The sequence below is a fragment of the Macaca fascicularis genome, chromosome 14 (assembly GCF_037993035.2).
Source record: "Macaca fascicularis isolate 582-1 chromosome 14, T2T-MFA8v1.1".
NCBI classification, from domain to species: Eukaryota; Metazoa; Chordata; class Mammalia; order Primates; family Cercopithecidae; genus Macaca; species Macaca fascicularis.
Window position 1 is genome coordinate 102,908,245 of NC_088388.1, and position 24,078 is coordinate 102,932,322.

Genomic DNA, 24,078 nt, shown 5'->3' on the forward strand with positions numbered 1-24,078 from the left:
TGTCCCTGTACTTTTCGAGTTTTGTATAAATTGTACCTATGATAGACAAACAAGAGAAGTAGGGATTTTTCCCTTTGTCCCAAGCTTAGTGTGACTTCAAATGAAAAATGAGTTTGGAACAAGTAGAAATAGTATCATATTCACTCATCACCATTTGAAGTAACGTTTGAGTGGTTGGATTCTAGTTACCTCCAATCTGTTTTTATCTCTCATTTCAGTTGCATACATTACAGATTCAGAGATACTGAGAACTGGAAAGGTCTCTACAGATCATCGAATTTAAAGAGTTCCCCTGTCAATGGGTCACCATCATCTGTGTGATCCTAAGTCAGTTACTGCTGCCAGCTCTGCTCTCCAATGAGTATACTGTTAACATTTACCTCCAAGCTGGAGTGATCGTACAATCAGCAGACGCTACATCTCACTGACAATGGTCATTGCTCAGTGACCAGGGAGTATTTTTGACCATTCCACCACAACCACCAGCTTCATGAATGTATAGCTTTAGAGCCATGCAATGTCTACATCTTCAAAAAAAATGAAAAGTACAATTTTCTTGATCTCAACTGTTACTTTGAAGGGAAGAAAACTGAGGCCAGAATGAGTAAGGTTTTCTCAAGGTTATGTGGAAAGCTGGAAGCAGAGTCAAGATGTAAACCCAGGTCTCTGACTCTTAGTTAAGAGTTATTCTGCACTCCACACAATGTGTGTCAGTCACTGCCCCAGGCCTGGAGACACAGCAGTGACCAAGAAAAAATGAGACTTCTACCTTCAGAGAGCTTATACTCCAGCAGCAAATAAAGACATTACTTACAAGCAGTCACAATCAGTGGTGAATAGCATTATCAGAGTTGAAATAAGGTGTGCCTTTTTGTCCTCCAACTTCCAGGTAGGAAAGAAAAAATTCCCCTGCATTTATTTTTCTCATGGACATCTAGATAGAGTGTCCAGTTAGTGAAATACAATCCTAGTGACTCAAGTGCCAAGACAGACAATGATTTTTAGGGCATTTAATTGATTGCTTAATTAATGCAGTTGCTTGGGAACCTATTATTTGTCACACACTGTATTAGGCATCAGGAATTCAAAGATAAGAAAGATAAGATCTCTACCTTAGAAGGAACAGAGCACAGTGAGTCACATAAGTGAATGGATACTAAGGATGCCATGTCATAAATGCTGCAGGAAGTAAAGGTTTTTAGAGAATGCTGTGACAGCACAAATGAAAGATCAATCCAGAAGGTGAGGGCAGGGAGGACAAAGAAGACTTTGTGAGTTAGGGACATTCAGCTGGATGTTGGAAGACGTGTAATGGAGTATTGTGTGTGAGCCAGACTACATATCAGAAAAAGAGCACACACAAACTGTGGCTGCATGAACATCATTCAGGATCCTCAGTTTTGGTCTGCATTCTACTGTATTAAATCCAATTCTACATATTCCCCAAGCAAGCAACAGAGATCAGAGGAATGACCTCTCCTCAAAGACCTATGCCATAGTCTAGCACAGTAGTTAAAGGAATAGGCCCTGAAACTGACATTCTGGGTTTCTAGCTTAGAGTTTTTTTGTTTTGTGACTTAAAATTTTTATCTATTTTCCTCATCTTTAAAATGGGCACAGTGAAAGAATAAGGTTTTTATCAAGGTTAAATGAATTGATGATATGAAGTACTTAGCTCCTAGCACATGCTCAATACATGTTAGCTTTTACTGCTTGGAACCATGGTGAGAATTATTCTTCAATGCTTTTGGCTCCTGTTCACAGAGGGTATGTGATGTAATGTTTTCTTTCAGGTGCCTTGAAAAGAAAAAGCACTATTGTGGAGATCTTGGGGCTGTCAATCTATACTATTGGGGAAATGGGATAAATGTTCCCTGTTTCCTGAAAACTGCATGCTTCTAGTGCCCTGGGATGGGGCCAGTGGCGGCGGGGACGGGGGTAGGAATGTGTTTTTCCTTTTCCCCATTTCTAGTTGTATTCACTGTTTTTACCAACATCTGTTTACTCTAAGATTTGTGGGCAGGCAGGAAAAGTCATCAGAGGGAAATCTGGTAAATGATAGGTGTCATATAGTAATTGTTAGCCCTGCTCAGTTTAAAGGCAGCATTGAGGCTCTCCCGCATCCTTCCTTCTATCCCAACTCCTCCAAAATAAGTTTTTGTTTTGTTTGGTCTGTAGTATTGTTCTCACACCTTTTACTATCTTCAGTCTATAGAAAGTAAGATGTTTTCTTTCAGTCTGTGAGAGCCCTGGATTCCTATTTGGCCACATAAACAGAAATGCTGCTGTGTAAAACCTAACTTGGGGCATGTCTTAGTCAGTTTTGGCTACTATAACAGAATATCATCAGTTGGGTGGCTTAAACAGGAAATATTTATTTCTTATGGTTCTGGAGACTGGGAAGTCCATGATGAATGTGCTAGTTAATCTGGTGCCTGGTGAGGGCTCTTGTCCTAGTTGGTAGAAGGATGCTTCTTTGCTGTGTCCTCACAGGGCAGAGGGGGAGAGATCATCTTTCTCATGTCTCTTATAAGGTGTCATGGACTGAATGACTGTGTCTCCCCCAAATTCATATGTTGAAGCCCAATACTTAATGTGATGGTATTTGGGGATATGGCCTTTGGGAGGTAATTAGGTCATGAGGGTGGGGCTCTCATAAATGGGATTAGTGCCCTTATAAGAAGAGACAAGGAAGAGATGATCTCCATTTTTGCCATGTGAGGACACAGCAAGAAGGCATTTATCTATATATCAGAAAGAAGGCTCCTACCAGGAACTAAATTGGTACCTTAATCTTGGACTTTCCAGCTTCCAGAACTAGAATTGTGAGAAATAAATTTCTTTTAAGTCACCCAGTCTATGGTACTATTATTATAGCAAGTCAAAACGACTAAGAAATAAGGGCATGTATCCCATTCATGAGGGCTCCATAATTATGACCTAATCACCTCTCAAAGGGCCCACTTTCAAATATGATCACACTGGGGATTAGAACTTTAACATGTGAACTTTGGAGGAACACAAACACTCAGTCCATCACAGGGCAGTTTTCCTGGACTGGCCTCTTCTACCTGGGCACCATACTCCTCACTCAGTTCTCTGTTTCACTCCCTTTCCTCAGAGCTCCTACTATTTGCACTGTCCTCAATATTACCATCCAATGTACATACGCAAATTTTCAACTGACCAAAAAACACACATGCCATAAAATGATATTGACAATACCTACCTTACATATCATAATTTACATTAAATGAAGCTACTTTTCACTTAATCATAAATTTTTGTTTCTTGTAAGCCGATTTCTAACAGAAGTAATACAAATTCACTTTTTATCAACAATAGTTTCCAGACATGACACCTAAACCCCTGACAATACAATCTCGATAAGCTGCCAACTCCCCCACACCCTTGGTCTCTAGCCATGGTCTCTTCTCCGATAAATTTTAACACAACAATTAGCCTCGCTACAGATTAAATGCTTGGTCCTGGTCATCTGTGGAATGATTCCAAATAAATATGTAATTTCAAGGATTGATTTTTTACTCTTTTATAAGCATTTTAAGCTATCTTTATTCAAGAAAGATTGGTTGATTATGAAAATACTGACAGCTTAACACATCTGCATTTCATCAGTAATACAGAGACACAATATTCCTAAGAATATATTCTATCTGGAGAGATAACCTTGTTTTGTGCTTTAGCAAAAGGTGACTTGCTTCTTTTCCTTGAAATGGTGAATGCTATCTCACAGAAAAATTGCAACTGTTCATACAAGATGAGTTTTGAAGAGGGAGCTTCTTTGAAATGGTGATGAATCACATAGCAGGTAAGAAAAATGATTAAAGGACTCAAAATAATTTTGAAACTCCTTAAACCTAGTAGTTCTCATGAGAGGTTTGACATAATGTTTTGTAGAACAAATAAACAACTTCAGCATTCAATGTTGTCCTTCCATTTTGTAAAGATGACTTGGAACATTTACCTTAATAACTTTTCCAAGGAGAGGATGAGACCTACTGTTGGCCTGTGAAGCCAGAGATCACACACACACACACAGACACACACACACACACGCATACACACACACGCAAAGGGATACGGACACACTTAAAAGAAAACCAGATGAAGAACTCCAGCACATAAGTCACTGGATTCCTGAGGCTTGACTTCTCCTACTCATCTTATTATGTCTTGAGAGTTCCATTTTCTGACCTTCAGATCTATTGCTTCATGAAGTCCCTGGCACAGGATTTTTTCAGAAGCTCTCTGGCTTTTGTGCCTCCCAGTTCTGACATAAAATTACAATCAAGGTACATGTTCAGGCGATGGATTCAACTTATGAATTTTAAAACACATCTGGAGAAAAAAGATATACTATAGCCACATGTCGAGTGTATGTACCGAGGAAGGGAATGCACACAGGACCAGAACATGCATCCCCTGTGCCTCTGGGCCCACTCTGGCTTTTACTTATCGCCTAACATTAGACTAGTTTATTCATGCCTTCATTGCAGGTGATTTTGTTCAATACAAAGAGGAAAAAATTCAGTGTCCTTCACTTCCAAGACCAGTTTCACCACAAAACAACTAGTGAGAACTTAACTTCTGAAAGTTGTTAAATATTGCAATGGTATTGTCATATATTGAGATGTGGTTAATTACATATACTTGGGTAGAGTCAGGAATTTTTTGATGAGTTTATAAACTTCATAAAGTATGGTTAATTAATGGTTTTTTAAATTTAATTCTCCCAATAAAAGTCCTTGCAACATGAAAAGAAAAAAAAAAAGCCAGGAATTGTGTCACAAAATTTATGGATTTAGTCAAATTGAATCCTGAAGGCAATGTATCTATATTAATATTTGACAGCACATTACTGAGAATTTCCAAAGTCTAAGGGTATGACCTGGGTTTATCCATCCCTCTTTAATTTTTATGACTCCTATGTCATTACTAGCTCACTGAAATATTAATTAATCAGAGACCAATATATTGTTATGGTTCACTGAATTTTCCAGTTAATTGCGGGTTAACTAGAAAATGGTTCGTGCTTCAAACTTTATTGAAATTCTTACTACAATGCCCACTTTTATGACATAATATAGAACCCTTTATTCCTTATTCAACAAATAGTGGTTGAGGGCTTGCTGTCCTGTGAATTAGTACTGAACACTAGAGACAGACCCAGGAGACTTGACCAGCCAGGAGTCAGAAAGGATGACTCGCCATTGCAATGAGTGGGCCACAGAGTCTGGGCTATGTGACCTGCAGTTTATGCCAGGGCATCCCAGAGGAGAGGCGTCTGCACAGCATGAAAACTAAGAGAGGGTGAGACTTGCAGGAATGAGGGACCTTCCCGAGATAGGAAAATGCCATGTGAGAGGCATAACTGTATTCAGGGACCTATGAATAATTCAGCATGCGTGGAGTACGGTAAGAGTGGGAAATAGTGAAAGCTGAGAGTGGAAGGTTATGCTAAAGACCATGGACATAGATCCTTGTGTTGTAAGCAAGGAAAAAATATAATCAGTTGTGTATCTCAGAAAGATCTCCTAGGCAGGCTTGTAGGGGGCTGATTAGAAAGGGAGAAGGGCAAAGCTAAAAGCAGGAAGATGAATTTGAAGAATGTGGTGACAATTTCGGTAAATGGTACGAGGCTCTGTACTGGCTAGTGATAGAAAGGAAAGGTAAGATAGGAAAATATCTCTTTTAGATGAGTGATTTTCAGTGTGGTCCCATGACCAGTAACATTAGCATCACCTGTGAACTTGTGAAACTTGAGAATTGAAGACCTACTGAATCAGATCTCCAGGGCTGGGGCCAACCACACTGGTTTAACAAGCCTTCCAGGTGATTCTTATTCTGAAGTTTGTGAGCCACTGCAATACATTGATTTATAAGATTTTCTAACTGATTTGATGTTAGGAGAAGAGCAGGATGAAGGACGCCACGTAGACGTCTTGAGTGTCTGGTTAAATGTTTAGCAAATTGCAAATTGTACCATGGATGACTCAGGGTTTCAGAGTCATTGTTTGAAACATTCCTTAGGGTTTTTATGGGAACAGGGATAATTTTTTTACATATATATATATCTCCTACTATTACTTCTCAAATTAACCCCAACAGCTTTTGTCTGCAGTATTCTACCAATGACCTCTCCATGCTGAATCCAACAATTATTTCTAAATGGCCAAATGTGCTTTTTAAAAATGTCTATTTATTTTCAGGACTTCTGTATCAGTGACACAGATAGCTCACTCAAATTAAGATAGTTCAAGGAGAGTCTATTTACAAAGAGACAACTTACCAAGGTGCAAGTGTGGTGTAGAGTAAGAACAGGTGATAAGGCAGGAATTTGCGGCCATCAGGAATAGAATTTTCACCACCTTCGAAAAGATGAGGGCAGGAAAAAAATTCCTCCGAAATTCCAGAGGAAATAGAGTCATAAACTGCAGGACAACTGGGGAGGAGCAGTGGCTTTCTCGTCACAACCAGGCTGAGGCAATTGTACAGGGAAGGAATCGTGAATACATTCCCTAACCTAATGGTTCTCAAAATGTTGCCTCCAGACCAGCAGCATCACCTGAGAACTTGTTAGAAATGCAAATCCACAAGTCTTATCCATGAATTAGATAAGAATCAGAAACTGGGGGTGGGGCTCAGTACTTTAAAAACCCTTGCAGGTGATTTTAAAGTGCCACTGATTTAATCTCATTCCTTTCTTTATAATCTTCTATTGGGACTCCTTCCCACTGGCCAAACCCAACCAGACAATTGAGGGAATGGAAATCAGTTTCATTAAGATAGCCTTCTTGGAGAGAGCCAGGTGGAAAATGCTGAAGAAAGCATCTGGCCAGGCAAATGCAAGAACGCTTTAGCACAACATCACATAAACCAGTTTTCTGAAACCTCACTGGCTGCTCCTGCTGGTTTCTTGCTATTCTCTGACTTTTTTTTTCATTTTATTTTTCATTTTATTTTATTTTATTTTATTTTAATTTTATTTTTTTGAGATGGAGACTTGCTCTGTGGCTGGGCTGGAGTGCAGTGGCGCCATCTCGGCTCATTGCAACCTCAGCCTTCCAGGTTCAAGGTCTCTGACTTCTTAATGAAGGATGCCCCAGGGCTCAATGTTTGAGCCTCTTTTCTGTCTAATCCCACTCCCTTTGTGATTTCCTCCAATCGCTTCGCTTTAAATGCAATCTCTTATATACCAACAAATTTTCAAATCACATCTCCATACACTGGACTGGTAAATCCAACTTTTCTACACACATGGTTAATAGGCACCTCTAACTTACCATGCCCAAAATTAAGCTCCAGATCTCCCCCTATAGCCAAACCTTGTCCTGCCACAATATTCTCCATTTTAGTTAAAGGTAACTCTATCAAACTTCTCTCAACCCCAAAACCTTAGAGTCATCTTTGATTCTATCCTGTCTCTCCCATCCTGCCTATCCGTAAACAAACTTTGGCAGTTCTATTTTTTAGAATATGTCTAGGATTTGGTCACTTATTACCTTCCCTGCTGCTACTACAGTGTTCCCAGCCACCATCATCGCTTGATGGTATTATTGTTGCGATAACCACCTTCCAGTTTGTCCCTAGTCTATGCCCCTACCGACTTCAGTCTATTCTCAACATAGCTAAAGTTGTTTACATATGAGACAAATCATGTCATTCTTTACCTCAAAATCCTATGGAGACTTCATGTATCAGTCAAACAACATTATGCTGCAGTATCAAAAACAGAAACAACGTTAGCTAACACCACAGATTTTTTCTTTCTTTCTCAGGCAATATGTTTAGTGTGAGTTATGAGGGGCTCTGCTCCACACAGTCACTCAGCGAACCAGGGTAGTAGAGGCTCTGCCTTAACATGTACTTCCATTCTCTCTGCAATAGGAGGAAGGGGCCTGGGCAATATGCAGTGACTCTTAAAGATGTTACTGCCACCCAGAATTGACACATTTCATTTCCACTCTCATTTTAATGGCTAAAGTGAGATACCTTGCTGTGCAACAAACCACCACAAAATGTCAGTGCATGCAACAATAAGCATTTGTTTGTCATGCCTCTCCAGGCTGGCTGGGGGTCAAGTGATTTAGACTGGGCTAGACTATGTGGTCTGCTTGAAGCTGCATGTCCTCTGGGGTACCTCTGCTCACCACGTTTCTCATCTTTCTCCTAGATTCAACGAGCTAGCCAGGGCATGTTGTTTTCGTGGTGGTGGCAGAAATTCAAGAGAGAAAGCCCCACTGGGCAAGCATATCTCAAATGCTTGCTTGCATCATGTCTATTTACATCCTGTTGCCCAAAGCAAGCCCCACTGCCAAAACTACAACCAAGAGTCAGAGAACTATATTCTGTCTATAGTGAGACCAGGCAAGGGTGTGAAAGCAAAGAAAGGGTGGAAGAATTGGGGCGCTAACCCAGTCTGTCACACACAGTCACACCTAATTTTAAGGGTACAGGGAAATATAATCCTCTATATGCATGGAAGGACAACTGAAAATATTTGTTGACCACCACTTAAAATCTTTTGTGGTGAAAATCAAAGTCCTTACAATGGCCTAAAAGTTTCAATAAAATCTGTCTCCCACTAGCTGTCTAACTTTATCTCCTACCATTCAATCTAGCTCACACCATTCCAGCCCGCTACCAAGTAAGCTTCTACCTCAGGGCTTTTGCACTTACTGTTCCCTCTGCCTGGAACACTGTCTCTCTTTTTTGTTAAATAAAGATATCTGCAAGACTTTCTCCTTATGTCTTTTGGGGCTTTTAATTTAGATGACCACCTTAACAAAAATTGGATTATCCTCCTCTACTGATCCCCTTTCCCTGCTTTTATTCATCCATATCCTAAACATATTTCCTTCTCACATACTATAGACATTTTACTTACTTCTATGCCTTCCCTCACTATCAGCTACACAAGGACTGGAATTTTGTTGTGTTTTGTTCACTATCCACAGCACCTAGAATTGTGCCTGGCACATAGAGGAGTGGGCATTTAGTAACATTTTTGTTGAATAAATGAATACCCTGAAAACTGATATTTTTCTCTTCAGAAACAGTTATTGCCTTTATATTTTGAAAGTTGATTCTGATGCCTTCTAAATCCAATTCAGCCTATTCGGACTGGCTGGCCCCTCCACATCAACCTGGAACTTCTCATTCGGCAAAGGCACCTTTATGGAATGAATGAGGAGATCCCAGAAAAAGACAGGATTTTATTGCTTTCACCATCTTCTAAAGTCAGTGGTTCTCACAAGGGTATGAATTTTTCCCCCCAGGGGGTATTTGGCACTGTATGGAGACATTTTTTGATTGTCACTAATGAGGGGGAAAGAGTGTTACTGGTATCTATTAAGTAAAGGCCAAGGATGCTGTTAAACATCCTACGATGCACAGGACAGCCCCACAGCAATGACTTTTCCAGCCTGTAATGTCCACAGCTCTGAGCTTGAGAGAAATCTGTTCTAAGGGGAGTGCAGAGGTTCTGGTCTCGGCGGCTCTGAAAGTTGCTTCAGATCAATGTTTTATTACTATCAGTGTTATACTGTAAGTACTACACAGGCAAGAAATGAGATGGGTTTATTCACTGGTGTGTTCCAAGCACCTTGTACAGTGCCTGAAACATAATGGGGTCTCAAAAATAATTGTTGAATGCATTAATGAACAAAGATGTCCTATTAAAACACTAAATATTATGCTGCATTATCTTGATTACTAAGCCTTGCTTCACTTCCTTTACTCCATTTTAAGATCTGATTTAGACCTATAATATTCATGGCCCTGTGGCTTTTGGTCTGTTTTTAATTTCTTCTTTTTTCTTATTTTTATTTATTTTTTATTATACTTTAAGTTCTAGGGTACATGTGCACAACGTGCAGGTTTGTTACATATGCATACATGTGCTATGTTGGTGTACTGCGTCCATTAACTCATCATTTACATTAGGTGTATCTCCTAATGCTATCAGAGAGGCAAGTCATATGAGTCTCAGCCTTATGCAAAGGCTCATATATTTCACTAAAATGTCTGCAGGAGAAAAAAATGTTTCCTCCTATGGATAAAACAGGAAACGAGTTTGGTTCTTATAGAAACTAATGTGGTGAGCTTGAGGTATTGGAATTTAGAGAATTATTTTTAGTTTGTTTTTGAATCCATTTGAGGGTAAATAGTTGACCAAAATATTTTTTTTTTTTTTTTGCTTGTTTCTTCTCTCTTTTTTTTTAAACTAATATACTTGCTGATTTTGTCTTGACTTTTTTCCACTGCAGGGTTTGGATGAGCGCAAGCTGTATTTCTCAGCAAAGCTAATTTGTTTACCGTTCCTTGTCAGGGTTTTCTGTAACTGTCAAGTGTCTTCCTTTAGCCATGTGTGTATATGGGGACAGGCAAATTGTAACATAAACCTTCAGTTTTTATTTATGTAATGAACAAGATTGTATTTAGTGTTCAGATAAGGTTTAAATGAGGGTTTCAGTTAATACCCAAGGTTATTTATTCCTATGTGTCAAGGGCAATCTTCCCCAGGAGACCCAGAAATCAACTTTTTTTTTTTTTTTTTAAGAAAAAACCCAACCCTAGAACCTAGGATTTAGCAAAACACCATGAAAGTCCGAAGAAAACTATGGATTCTCCTGTTCCTCAATTCTTTTCCTATCACTGTCTTCCCAATTAGGCAAAAGACTCCAACAATCAGTCACCTAGGAGTCCGGCCCAGATCCACGGAGACGCTTCTGACTTCTCTCTTTCCCTCACACTCCACATTTAAAGCTTTGCTTTTCAAATATATCTGAAACTGCCTGCTTCTCACTTCCTCCACTGCTGACTCTCAGATGAAGCCTGCTCTCCCTCCTGAGCCTATAAATGGTCTCTCGGCTTCTAGCCTTGCTCTCCTGCAGGCCATTCTCTACACAAGGGATCTCGTACCAACTTGTCATATGACTTACTTCCCCTGCTCCAACTCTCTAAGGACTTACCTACACATTCAGAATCCAAACTCCTTACCATGACTGCTAAGATCCCATATGAACTGGCACTGCCTAATTCTTTCACTTCTTGTCTTTCACTGAGTTCCTTGCCCCTTCCACCCTAGCCGTCTTGCTGTTCCTCATACCACCCCAAGCTTGTTTTAAATTCAGGGCCTTTGTACTTGCTGTTTTTGCCTGGAGTGCTCTTCTTCAAGATATTTCTGCCTATAGTTTCCTCACTTCCTTTCAGTCTCAGCAAAAATGTTGCCTCCTCAGAGACGCCTTCTGTCACCTGTTACCACAGCACGGTCTAGAGGCTTTCAGGAGCCCCCCAAACCCATGAAACTAACTTGTGCTTGCAGCTGTGCTTGCTTACAGATACAAAAGCAGAATGCCAAAAACTGCCAGTTAGCCACAAGACCAACTAAACACAGAAGTGCTGCCTTGACTTGAACTCTTGCATGGCTTCACTGAACTCATTTCTTGCTTCATTACCATACTAAAATCTCCACCCAGCAGGGAGAAATGTACCTTGTTAGGCACAAAAGGTGCTGTGTGCAAACAAAAAGACATGACTGCGCATACTCCTGTCCCTCCTGGAAGAGCCCACCTTTTTTCCAGGAATCCCTGCCCCAGTCTCCACCTACCTGCCCTGGCAGCCCTTTAAATCTCCCTCTACTTGACTTCCAGGGAGATGGTGCTTTGAGCATGAGCTTCCCTCCCCTTCACCATTCTTTGATCACGAGTAAAGTTTCTGTTCTGCTTTACTTAACCTGGTCTGGTTCTATTGGCACAAATGACACTGGGCAGGGAAAGAACCCATTAGGGTCAAATAACTTCCTGGGAAGGTCGGTGACACTTCCTTTGCTTTTCTAACTTGCTTTGTTTTTCTTACTGTCCTTATTACTATATGAAATTATATATGTGTTTATTTCCTGTGTCTCTCTTGATGCAAATTTTATAAGGGCAAAAACATCGTGCTGTTCATTATCTTGTCCCTAGTGCCTAGAATCATGCCTACAACATAATAGATGCCCAATTTCTGTCAATTAAATGAATATAGCTTTACCAGAATGTTCGACGATGACCTCAGGGTCCATGCTTGGAATTGCCCTGTAGGTGAGAAGGCTTCTTAGAGCAAATTCTTTAGTTCTGCCTCCTATGCAATGGCTTAGACAGATGGTGTTACAATATGATTACAGATGTGGGTTACAGTGGAGTTATCTGGAGCTTACTATCTATTGACTTACTTTGGAGAAATCTTATGAAGCATAATAAATATCATTACATTGTTTCTAATAAAAAGCTTTAGTATTCCAGCACTTTGGGAGGCTGAGGTGGGCGGATCACGAGATCAGGAGATTGAGACCTTCCTGGCTAACATGGTGAAACCCTGTCTCTACTAAAAATACAAAACATTAGCCGGGCATGGCGGCCAGCACCTGTAGTCCCAGCTACTCGGGAGGCTGAGGCAGGAGAATGGCGTGAACCCGCGAGGCGGAGCTTGCAGTGAGCCGAGATCTCGCCACTGCCCTCCAGCCTGGGAGACAGAGCGAGACTCCGTCTTTAAAAAAAAAAAAAAAAAAAAAAAAAAAGCTTTATTATATATTAATGTATTTCATTTTCATAAAAGTCATATATTACAGGGTTATTATGAAAATTAAATATATGTGAGCTTCAGAAAAATTCCTGGCACATTGTAAAATGGGCAGTACTGTTACAGTCCATTTCCATTATTCACACCTTCTGTGTTTGCAAATTTACCTACTCAAAATTTATGTGTATCCCCCAGATCCATGTGCGTGGTTTCTTGTAGTCATTTGAAGATATGAGCTGATATGGTTTGGCTCTGTGTCCCCACCAAAATCTCATCCTGTAGTTCCCATAATTCCCACGTATTGTTGGGGGGGACCTAGTGAGAGATGACTGAAGCATGGGGCAGGTCCTTCCTGTGCTGTTCTCGTGATAGGGAATGGGTCTCACGAGATATGGGGAGTTTCCCTGCACAACTCTCTTTGCCTGCTGCCACCAATAAGATGTGACTTGCTCCTCCTTGCCTTCCGCCTTGATTGTGAGGCTTCCCCAGCCACGTGGAATTGTAAATCCAATACACCTCTTTCTTTTGTAAGTTGCCCAGTCTCAGGTATGTCTTTATCAGCAGCACGAAAACGGACTAATATATGAGCAGAGCTGTTAAAAAATTGAGTTACTCATGTTCCCAGCTGAGGAAGGACAAGGTGACACTGCCTTCTTGTTTCAGCTCTCGTACTGTAAATGAGTGTCCTTTTCACAGTTGATTTAGTGCCATGTTTTTCACAGTTTTGCGCTTTTTGTTGAAGATTTTGCCCTTTAAAATGGCTCCCAAGCATAGTTCTGAAGTGCTCTATGGTGTTCCTAAATGCAATAAGGCTGTGATGTACCTTATGGGAAAAATATGTGTTAGGAAAGCTTGGTTCAGGCATGGGTTTATAATGCTGTTGCCCATGAGTTCAATTTTAATGAATCAACAATATATATTAAAGATTTTTTTTTTTTTTTTTTTTTTTTTTTTTTTTTTTTTTTTTTTTTTTTGAGGCAGAGTCTTGCTCTGTCGCCCAGGCTGGAGTGCAGTGGCAGGATCTCAGCTCACTGCAAGCTCCGCCTCCCGGGTTTACGCCATTCTCCTGCCTCAGCCTCTCGAGTAGCTGGGACTACAGGCGCCGCCACCTCGCCTGGCTAGTTTTTTGTATTTTTTAGTAGAGACGGGGTTTCACCGTGTTAGCCAGGATGGTCTCGATCTCCTGACCTCGTCATTCGCCCGTCTCAGCCTCCCAAAGTGCTGGGATTACAGGCTTAAGCCACCGCGCCCGGCCTATATGAAAGAATTCTTAACCAGAAACACACAATAACCAAGTAGACTGTCTGAAAGTTAATGAAAATGTTGTGACCAGAGGCTTGCAGAACCCTAAGCCAGGATTTCTCTGAGCAGCAGCGAAAACAGTATTTGCTAATTCAGTGATCCTGGCAACTTCATAGAACACAAGTGCCACAAACAACAATAATTTAATATACAGTTGTCCCTTGATATCCACAGGGGATCCGTTCCAGGACCCCGGAGGATACCAAAATCTGGGGATGCTCAAGTCCCTTATCTAAAATGGCACAGTGTTTACTATAACCTATGCACATCCTCCCATATGATTTAAATCATCTCTGGATTACTTATAATACCTAGCACAATGTAAATACCATGGAAATAGTTGTTATACTGTGCTGTTTTAATTTTTATTTATTTATTTATTTATTTATTTATTTATTTATTTATTTTTGAGATGGAGTCTTGCTTTGTCACCCAGGCTGGAGTGCAGTGGAGCGATCTTGCTCACTGCAGCCTCTGCTTCCTGGTTCAAGAGATTCTTGTGCCTTGCCCTCCCGAGTAGCTGGGACTACAGGAGTGCACCACCATGCCTGACTAATTTTTGTGTTTTTAGTAGAGATGGGGTTTATACATGTTGGCCAGGCTGGTCTCAAACTTCTCACCTCAAGTGATCTGCCTGCCTTGGCCTCCCAAATTGTTGGGATTACAGGCGTGAGCCACTGAACCCGGCCAGTTTTTATTATTTTTATAGTTGTATTATATGTTTCATGTTTCCAAATATCTTTGATCTGCTGTTGGTTGAATCCATAGATGTGGACCCTGTGGATATAAAGAGCTAACTGTCAGCCGGGCGCGGTGGCTCAGGCCTGTAATGCCAGCACTCAGGAGATCGAGACCATCCTGGCTAACACGGTGAAACCCCGTCTGTACTAAAAAATATAAAATATTAACTGGGCGTAGCAGCGGGCACCCGAGTCCCAGCTACTTGGGAGGCTGAGGCAGGAGAATGGCATGAACCTGGGAGGCAGAGCTTGCAGTGAGCTGAGATCCTGCCACTGCACTCTAGCCTGGGTGACAAAGCAAGACTCAGTCCCAGATAAATAAATAAATAAATAAATAAATAAATAAATAAATAATAAAAAATAAAAGAAGAGTTAACTATTTCTCTCTTTTCACTCACCTATCAACTCCCTGATTTAGTGGTTTTCACTCAGCATTATCATTTCATCACAGTTCTTCCCTCCAAATATCTTATCATCTGACTCACATTTCCACCATGTGACATTCTCAGAGAACCAGAGAAGGGTTTGGCCAGACATCAGAACTAATGAGAAGGAGGGATTCCCTCAGGACTTTGTGTGTTTGTGTCTTTCTTCCTTCTTTTCCTTTATAGTTTGACTTTCTCTAGATTTTTAATCTACATGGCAGGGAGTATGGCTGCCAACAGCCATTGATTTTCACATCCTACCATCCAAATAACAAAGGAAACTGTCTGAATCTCTTCTCAGGCCCATACATCCTGAGAAAGCTTGAGTCAGGTGCCCCTGGCTGTGACTAGTACGTGTGTGTGGTACTGTGAAGTGGTTATTCTGGCCACAACTCTGGGTGATAATTAAATCTACAACTGCATAGTGTAATATAGTAGCCACTTGTCACATGTGCCAATTTATATTTAAATGTTAATTAAGTAAAATTAAATAAAATTAAAAAATCTTCAGCCACACTGGTTATGCTTCCAGTGCTCAATAGCCACATGTAGCTATTAGCTGCTCTCTTAGAACAGATATAGAACATCTCCATCATCGCAAGAAGTTCTATTGGACAATATTGCTATAGATGTAGAGGAATTTCTCACAAAAGAGGTTAGAAAGGAGTATTTCTGAGCAGATAAATCTGTAGGTGTTTCTCATACCTTCTCTGCCATAGTCGATAAAACTGACCCAGACTCTTTGCAACAATTTCTTCCTCTGGCACTTAGAATATTTTTATATTCTCGCAATTGCCCTGTGATTCTTCCCCTTTCGGTTTTCACCCTCCCGTAAGTGTCTGGACTGTTCCTGTGTTTTGTAATACCACTGTATGTTGCTGACTCCTAAATGTACATCTGTCTCAGACCCTTCTTCTTAGCTCCAGACCCACAGACCTCATTGCCTACTTAATATCTCCAGACCCACAGATCTAACTGCCTACTTAATATCTCCAATTGGATATATCAAATGTCACTTGGAATTAATGCCTCACACTGAATTCTTAATCCATCCTAAATCTCCTTCTCTTTGCATGTCCCCCATCTCAATACATGGCACCTCTATCTGCCAGAAAGCAGCCTTGGAGAAATCCTTGATATCTTCTATCTCCCTTTGCCTCAGTCTAATATATCCCAACTCTGATCAATTAAAGATTCAAACTATTTAATCTAGCTAGATTTTTTTTTTCATTTTTATTGGTACCATTTAATGTCACACTCTCCTTTCACTTTGCTTCTAACATTTACTCAACTTTCTGTTCCTGCTCTAAGGTCATCTCACGAAACCCTTCCTTGTCCTCTGATCTGGATTCCACCTTTTACTGTCATCACACATTATGCTTTTGCTTTTCACAAATGTATTGGGTTACATATGTAATTACTTGTTTAGTGTCTAGTCTTCTCTAGTTTCATGTAATGTCTTCTCTAGCTTGATAAAGGCAGGAAATATGTTTTATTTTCCTGTGAATCTGCTGTATTTAGCACAGGGCTGGACCTTTAGCCCTCAGTCAGTACTTAATAAATTTTCAGAACACATTTTTTGTTAGCTTTAGTAACTAGTCTTCTTTCCTCTTAATGATTATGGAGGTCTTTTAGGTTCTGTCTATCTTCTTATGGTTTCAGCTTTGTCACTGAGGATGACTCCCTGTCAACGTTACAAGACCTAGCTCTTCTTCTTGGAGACATGCTTGCAAAATTCACCCCTCCTTCCTGCCTCTCTGGTTTTCCCATGAGAATTCTCTTGAAATTCCAACTCACAAGACTTCTTCCTCCAGGAGATCTCCAAGCCTGCACTTCCTGCCCATCCAATCACAAAGAACTTTGAAACCTCTTAACCTGTCTTGTAGTTTTAGTTCATGCAAATAGCACCCCCTAGAGATTTGTAGTGCACAGCCTGAACAACCACAGGGGCAAACTTCCCTTCCTGTCTCTGAAGTCTCACTTTATCCTTATTGTCTCACCCCTAGAACTTCAAGGAGCCTCATAACTCATATCCCAATCCATACTCTTTCTGTAGACGCATTTTCCAAAATGCAGAATTGTTCTGCCGGAAGACACCTACAGAACACCTTACATATCTGAGTGTGTAAATGAGGAAACATAGGTTTAGAAAGTGGCAGGCTAGTCACTACATCCAAGACCTTCTAACTTTCTGTCTGGTGCTCTATGACACGTACAGCCCCCACTGTGCTCAGAGGTCCTCGTGGAGCTTCCTTTCCTCAATGTAAAAGACTAAATTCATTTGCCTACAGGTTCCTTTTCTTTCCTTTTGATCACTTTATATTTTTTGAACTGCCCACACTTACCTTATGCATTTTTGTGGGGAGACCTTTGTTCTTCCTGTTGATCTTACCTAGAATATCTTTCTCTAGTTTTATCCTCTGTTGTGAATCTTGTGTTTCAAGCCTCAAAGCATGTCTGATACATAGTGGGCTTTAATGTATTTGCTGTTGAATGAATGAATGAAACATTTAATTTAGTCAGTTTTCCCCATATTGACTGTGGCTAAATTTCTTTTGACAGAAGTCAACAAATATCTACCACCATATTCTGAAGTTTGCACCAAAGTAGACAGTACTGAAAAATATTCACTTGATGTGTTTGACTCTCAAAAAGCAGTGATTTCTTAAAGCAGTTGGGAATTTTACCCTATTAATTGCTCACTTAGGAAACCATGCAGTTGATCTCCTTGACTGATCTATCTCCTGTCTTTCCCAAAGTAGATAGTGATCCTGATTTTCTCTGATTTGAAGACTGAGGGGTAGAGACAGGTGAGAAAGGAATCCTGTGGGAGACACAGGGAGAAAGGAAAGTCTAGAAAAACACTAGAAGGCCATAAGAGGAGAAATTTATAATATGACTTGAACCAGAAACAGGTTAGAGACCTTAGTTCTTAAAAGGGAACTTGTATTGTAGGTATTATTTAAAATGTAAATTGAATCCAAGAATGATTTTAACATTTGGTTTCTGGTCACTAAAGCTGGCAACAAGTATAAACAGTTTAAAATAATCACAAAGTCAAATGATTTTGTTAGAAAATGAAGTTTTCTTGGTCCACAGCTTGTTGCACTGAGTATATTAACCTTTGTTATGAAGTTAGCTCCACTCTCTTTTAATGTAGTCTGCTAAATAATTTTTAGACATCTCTATAGAAATGAAATTTATTCAAAAAAAGGACACAAATTAGTTTGCAAAATTCAAAAATATAACTGGAAAAGCAAGCATAAAGTCTTACATTAAGTGGTTAGTTGCTTATCCTTTGTTGATGCCTATTTTATTTGACAGATATCCCAGTGTGCTATGTTAAGTTGTGAAGGTCTGTGTAGTCTTTAACTTGATCTTTAAAAACAACAGAATTTGAGTGAATGTCAATAAAACCAGTGAATTATAAATATTCTGTCTTCTAGCATGTTTGACTAGGGCTGTCAATAAACAAAGTTGTATTTCCTAGGACTTCAGGCATGAATACTAATCTATGAATTTTAATTTAATATTCTATGAGGACCCTAGGAGAGTATCAACAATTTAGACATCTGTTGAGTTATTCTCAGAATAAAACTGGACATGTGAACATTTCAGGAAATGAAATAAAATTGTTAATGTCTTTGTATTAAAATGCAACATATATACATATATATACACACATATATATATATATGACTATTATGACTTTTTACATAAAAACCCCAGTTACTTGAATTAGCTATCAGGCACAGAATTATTCACCCTGTCCCCATCCCTCCTCCATGCTCACACACTAGCTAGTATTTCTGATGGTAAAATTAATTCTTACCACAGAATACAGGTCTTCACTCCCATTCCCCAAATGACCTAAAACCACGAAAATGGCAGAGTTTTATTCAACACTGCAGCTGCTATTCTGTCTCCAGCAGGATAAGATTAGGCTATAATCAAAAGCAAAAATTCTTACATATGCATTGCAGCTAGAAGAACTCTCTTTGTGCTATGTGCCTCTTCACGAATTATAAAGCAAATGTTATAAGAGTGTAGCTCCTAAACTGGTCTTCCTGAACTGATAACACTGAATCACTACCTGGCTAGGGTGTCCACCCAGATGGGAAAAGGAGGTGGGGTGGATGGACAAAAGGGAAATGAGGTTGTAATGTTGTTGACTTCAGGCCTCAAGGAAGAGAGGGCTACGGATTTTCTTAGGTAAGGAACAATGTCAGAGGAGAATATAATTCGTTATAAGACTCATGGGGAAACAGTCAAATGAAGAGGCAACAAAGCAGCAACAAAACCAAACTCAAGTCTTGCCCCACTGTGCAGCTGCAGGACAAAGACAAAGCAGAAGCCTGTAGTTGGGGAACAAAGTGTTATTCTCTCAAGCACTATAAAATGAAGCCTTCAGAAATCACTCAATCTTGTCATTCCAAACAGTTTGATGCATTTGTGAAAAAAGTTGTCATTTTGTTTTTTTTTTTTTGAAACGGAGTCTCGTTCTGTAGCCCGGGCTGGAGTGCAGTGATGTGATTTCGGCTCACTGCAACCTCTGCCTCCCTGGTTCAAGTGATTCTCCTGCCTCAATCTCCTGAATAACTGGGACTACAGGCACACGCCACTGCAACTGGCTAATTTTTGTATTTTTAGTAGAGACAGGGTTTCGCCATGTTGGCCAGGATGGTCTCGATCTCCTTGTGATCCACCCGCCTCGGCCTCCCAAAGTGCTAGGATTACAGACATGAGCCAACACGCCTGACCGGAAGTTTTCTTTTCTTTTTTTTTTTTTTTTTTTTTTTAGCAGTGTACACCTTTTAAAACTGCAATTGAGTACTAAATAATGGAGTAGTTTTGTTCAAAAGCATTATTTATTTTTCATGAAGATAAGAGGCATATTACATTTGCTATAGAAAATGCTATGAGAGGAAAAAGCTGCATGTTACCGATATGACAAAAACCATAAAAAACTCTACTTATGAAAGTGTTTTGCCCTATAAGAACATATTGAATAAAAGGCATTATTCCAGGTGAATGAGCCATGTGGAAATGTGGATTTATTAGGGTTTGTTTTGAAATGTAATTTGTACGGCGAGCTTTTTATTCCTTTGATGGCTATCAAATAGATTTATTGGCTACAGGTTAGAAGTGCAGTAGATAACAGGTAACCAAGGGAGAAGTTTTAATAAAACTCTCAGGAAAGTCAAAGAAAAGTGAGTGAATATGCCTGCTTACATTTCAGCTAATAAATAAAAAGTGCAGATAGGACTTTAACTGATAAACCTTGCTGGTTATTGCAGCCTGGAAGGTTTATTGAAAATCGGGTAGAACACTCTAATTTTTTATATTTACAGCTACAATGTGAGCTGTTCAGGTTAGAGTGACGTCACGTTCATTTTGACTTTGGTACAGGGAGCTGATGTTTTCACAGGAAACTTACAAAGCAGTTATGAAGAGGAAGAGCGTTCTTAATTATTACTGTCTGCCTGAGCTATTTCTGATTGTGTTCTGGGATTTTGGAGAATTGAACAATAGAGTATTTAATTTTACCACTCCCTCCTCAAGTGAAAACATCAGACACTTTTAGGAAAGTTTTAGAAGGTACATCTTCAATAAGCAGAGATCTGTCATCTCAAATAACTGGGAAGAATTACACTGCTTAAGAATAGTTGAACTTGGACCTGAGAGCACCATACTTAGAAATCTAAGTATATTTAGGTCACTCATCTGACACTAGGACTTCACCAGCCCTGTCACCCAAACTGGTGGTAGTTAGTAGGACCACAACTCACTGAAGAAATCTGCTTTCCTTTTAACTTTCAAGGCAATAAGAAAAATGTAGTTCTCTGTTAGCAGTCCCTGAGCTATCTGAATTTCGGTGTTTCTCTCTTAAGCCTCTTGCTTTGGAGAATGATGATGAATCATTTCCTACTCCTGGAGTTAGTCTCCTTTAAAACAGACACGAAGGAAGCAGAGAGAAAAAAATCACTCTAAATGCCATTAACCAATGTAAAACAGTTTTCTATTAAACAGTAGGAGAGCAGGGCCAATTGACAATTGGCTTCTTAAAGCAAACTCCACAGATTAAGAACCAGAGCCCCTAAGACTGATTTTACTTGGTTCAGAAACAGGAAATCAGAACGGTGAGCAAGTATATGATCAGAAATTTACATTAATAAAATGTGATTTTTTTTTATTGATACACAAAAGCTTTCAGGTTATAAATAATCTATGTTGGCCTGCCAAATATAAAATGCCATTATAAATCCATGTCTCTATTTCAAAAAGACAGGAACAAAAAAGCAAGATACATTAAATTAATTGGCATAGTTTGGAGAGTTCGAATCCATTATTAGATATGGATCCTATCAAATATTCCACCTAGTTTCCAGTTATGTCGATGTTTCAATGTTCACTTTTTAAGTTCTCAAACTACCCGCATCTTTCAATGAACACCATCTGGAAAGGTTCATACAGAATCCCCATGCCATTCTTGAAAGGGTTTGCTTTTGTGGAGGGGTTTTGCAAAGAAAAACAATTCAAAATTCTGTTATAGCTTATACATTGTCTCTTGTGGGATTATAATAAGAAACCTTCTAAGTAAGTTTTTGAGATAGGTGTTAAATGAATAAGCATGCCTCAGCAAAATGCATAAAAAACACAATGATTTAATTTCTAAAGCACTTATATTATTATGGCATGGTTTTGGAGACAGGTTATTATAGTCCACATAGGTAGGCATGCAGTGCTTCTCATGGAAAAAATGCTTAGGTATTGGAAATACCTTTTCTCTGGAAACCATATATTTCCTTTTTTAATAATCAACTAAGATGTGTATGTAAAAAAGCCTCATCTTTTGATTTTTAATGTACAAGATGCCTTCTTTAAGAGAGCAAGATTCAAAATTGTTTTGTGTTTCAAAATTTAAAAATAAATTTATCTCCTAAATTTTCTAAAGACATGTTTCATATATTTGACCATCCCTTATTTTGGCAAAGGATTTTAAGAGTCTAACTCAAACATATGTAAGCTCTGGTGTACCTGGTTATATATACTGAAAAAACCATTTGATCTATATACACATAGACATGAATATGTTTCTCTGTGTGTGTGTGTATATATAACTTCAAACACTATTATTAAATGCAATCCTATATTCTTAGGTATAGAAGTTGATGATATACCTTTCTACTTGCCATGGCATTAACAAAGCAAGGCTGAGACTCAGCAACCACTTGTGTTCATTACATTGCAGGCTAGTAGTAAGTTTGGTTGCTGGTAGGAAAAGGGTCTCTTATCTCACCCTCCTTAAACTAAAGGTTCTTTCAGGCTTAATGTAAGGATGTGCACATTCTCTTATCGAGGTGGCCTTGAGCTGCAGATACAATCGCATCGTTCATGGTGATCCAACTGGATGTCAACCAGAGCCATGGCCTTAGCTCTGCCCTTCCTCTTGATGTGGCCAGGCTCAAACTGTAATACCTAGGACAAGAAGCACATCTCCTGTTAGAAAGCCTTTGGAGTTCAACTCAGTCAGATGCCACTTACTTATTACCTTTTTGACAACTAGTTCTTAGCCCTTTGAGAACCCAACAGAAGCTATGGGCTTGCTATTAGAATGCACCCATTGCTATTAGAATGTACACATTTTTACAAATAATTGACTCCCTGAAGTGGAGGAATCAATTGATCCCAGAGTAATGCCTAGCATTACCTATCTGAAGTACCCAGATGATTTCATGTGTCTTAGCTGGTATTTATTAATAGCTTTCTAAGGGCCTGCTTTGGGCCAAGTGTGGTTCCAAATATTATCATAAAGATCCTTCTGACCAAGGCATGTGTTATAGATGAATTCAATTCTTGAGCATATTATTAGCATGGAGAGGAAAATGAATAAAATCATGAATACAATATGCTGGTGTATCTAAATCTTTGGTTGAAGTAAAACATGTTGCCCTGGAGTTGCTGGCAAGATGGTCAAATAGGAAACAGCTCTGGTCTACAATTCCCAGCGAGATCAGTGCAGAAGGCGGATAATTTCTGCTTTTCTGAGGTACCCTGTTCATCTCATTGGGCTGGTTAGACATTGGGTACAGCCCATGGAAGGTGAGCTGAAGCAGGGTGGGGTGTCGTCTCACCTGGGAAGGGCAAGGGGTTGGGGGATCTCCCTCCCCCCGCCAAGGGAAGCCATGAGAGACTGTACCAGGAGGAATGGTGCACTCTAGTCCAGATACTGCACTTTTCCCATGGCCTTTGCAACTGGCAAACCAGGAGATTTCTTCCAGTGCCTATGCCACCGGGGCCCTGGGTTTCAAGCACAAAACTGGGCAGCTGTTTGGGCAGACACCGAGCTATCTGCAGCAGTTTATTTTTCATACCCTGGTGGTGCCTGGAATGCCAGGAAGACAGAACCATTCACTCCCCTGGAAAGGGGCTGAAGCCAGGGATCCAAGTGGTCTGGCTCGGTGGGTCCTACCCCCATGGAGCCCAGGTAGCTAAGATTCACTGGCTTGAAATTCTCCTGCCAGCACAGCAGTCTAAGAGTGATCTGGGATACTCCAAGCTTTGTGGGGGGAGGGGCGTCCGCCATTGCTGGGACTTGAGTAGGCGGTTTTACCCTCAAGGCTTTGTGTAAACAAAGCTGCTGGGAAATTTGAATGGGGCGGAGCCCACCACAGCCCAGCAAGGCCCTGTGGCCAAACTGCCTCTCTAGATTCCTCCTCTCTAGGCAGGTCATTTCTGAAAGGCAGCAGCCCCAGTCAGGGACTTATAGATAAAACTCCCATCTCCCTGGGACAGAGAACCTGGGGGAAGGGGTGGCTGTGGGCACAGCTTCAGCAGACTTAAATGTTCCTGCCTGGTGGCTCTGAAGAGAGCAGCAGATCTCCCAGCGCAGCAGATCTCCCAGCACAGCATTCGAGCTCTGATAAGGGACAGGCTGCTTCCTCTAGTGGGTCCCTGACCCCTGTTTATCCTGACTGGGAGACACCTCCCAGTAGGGGCCAATAGACACTTCATACAGGAGAGCTGTG

General features: G+C 40.2%; 1 protein-coding gene across 5 annotated transcripts in view; it reads right to left on the reverse strand.

Moving 5' to 3' along the window:
• Nucleotides 1-19,898: 19,898 nt before the first annotated feature.
• The window catches only part of PDGFD (platelet derived growth factor D), a 247,808-nt gene continuing 243,628 nt past the window's right edge, over nt 19,899-24,078 (reverse strand). For all 5 annotated transcript variants that reach the window (XM_074015137.1, XM_005579479.4, XM_005579478.4 and 2 more), the window contains one exon: nt 19,899-22,528. In XM_074015137.1, the coding sequence (XP_073871238.1) occupies nt 22,403-22,528 (126 nt within the window). In that variant the 3' untranslated portion in view covers nt 19,899-22,402. The remainder of the gene's footprint in view (nt 22,529-24,078) is intronic.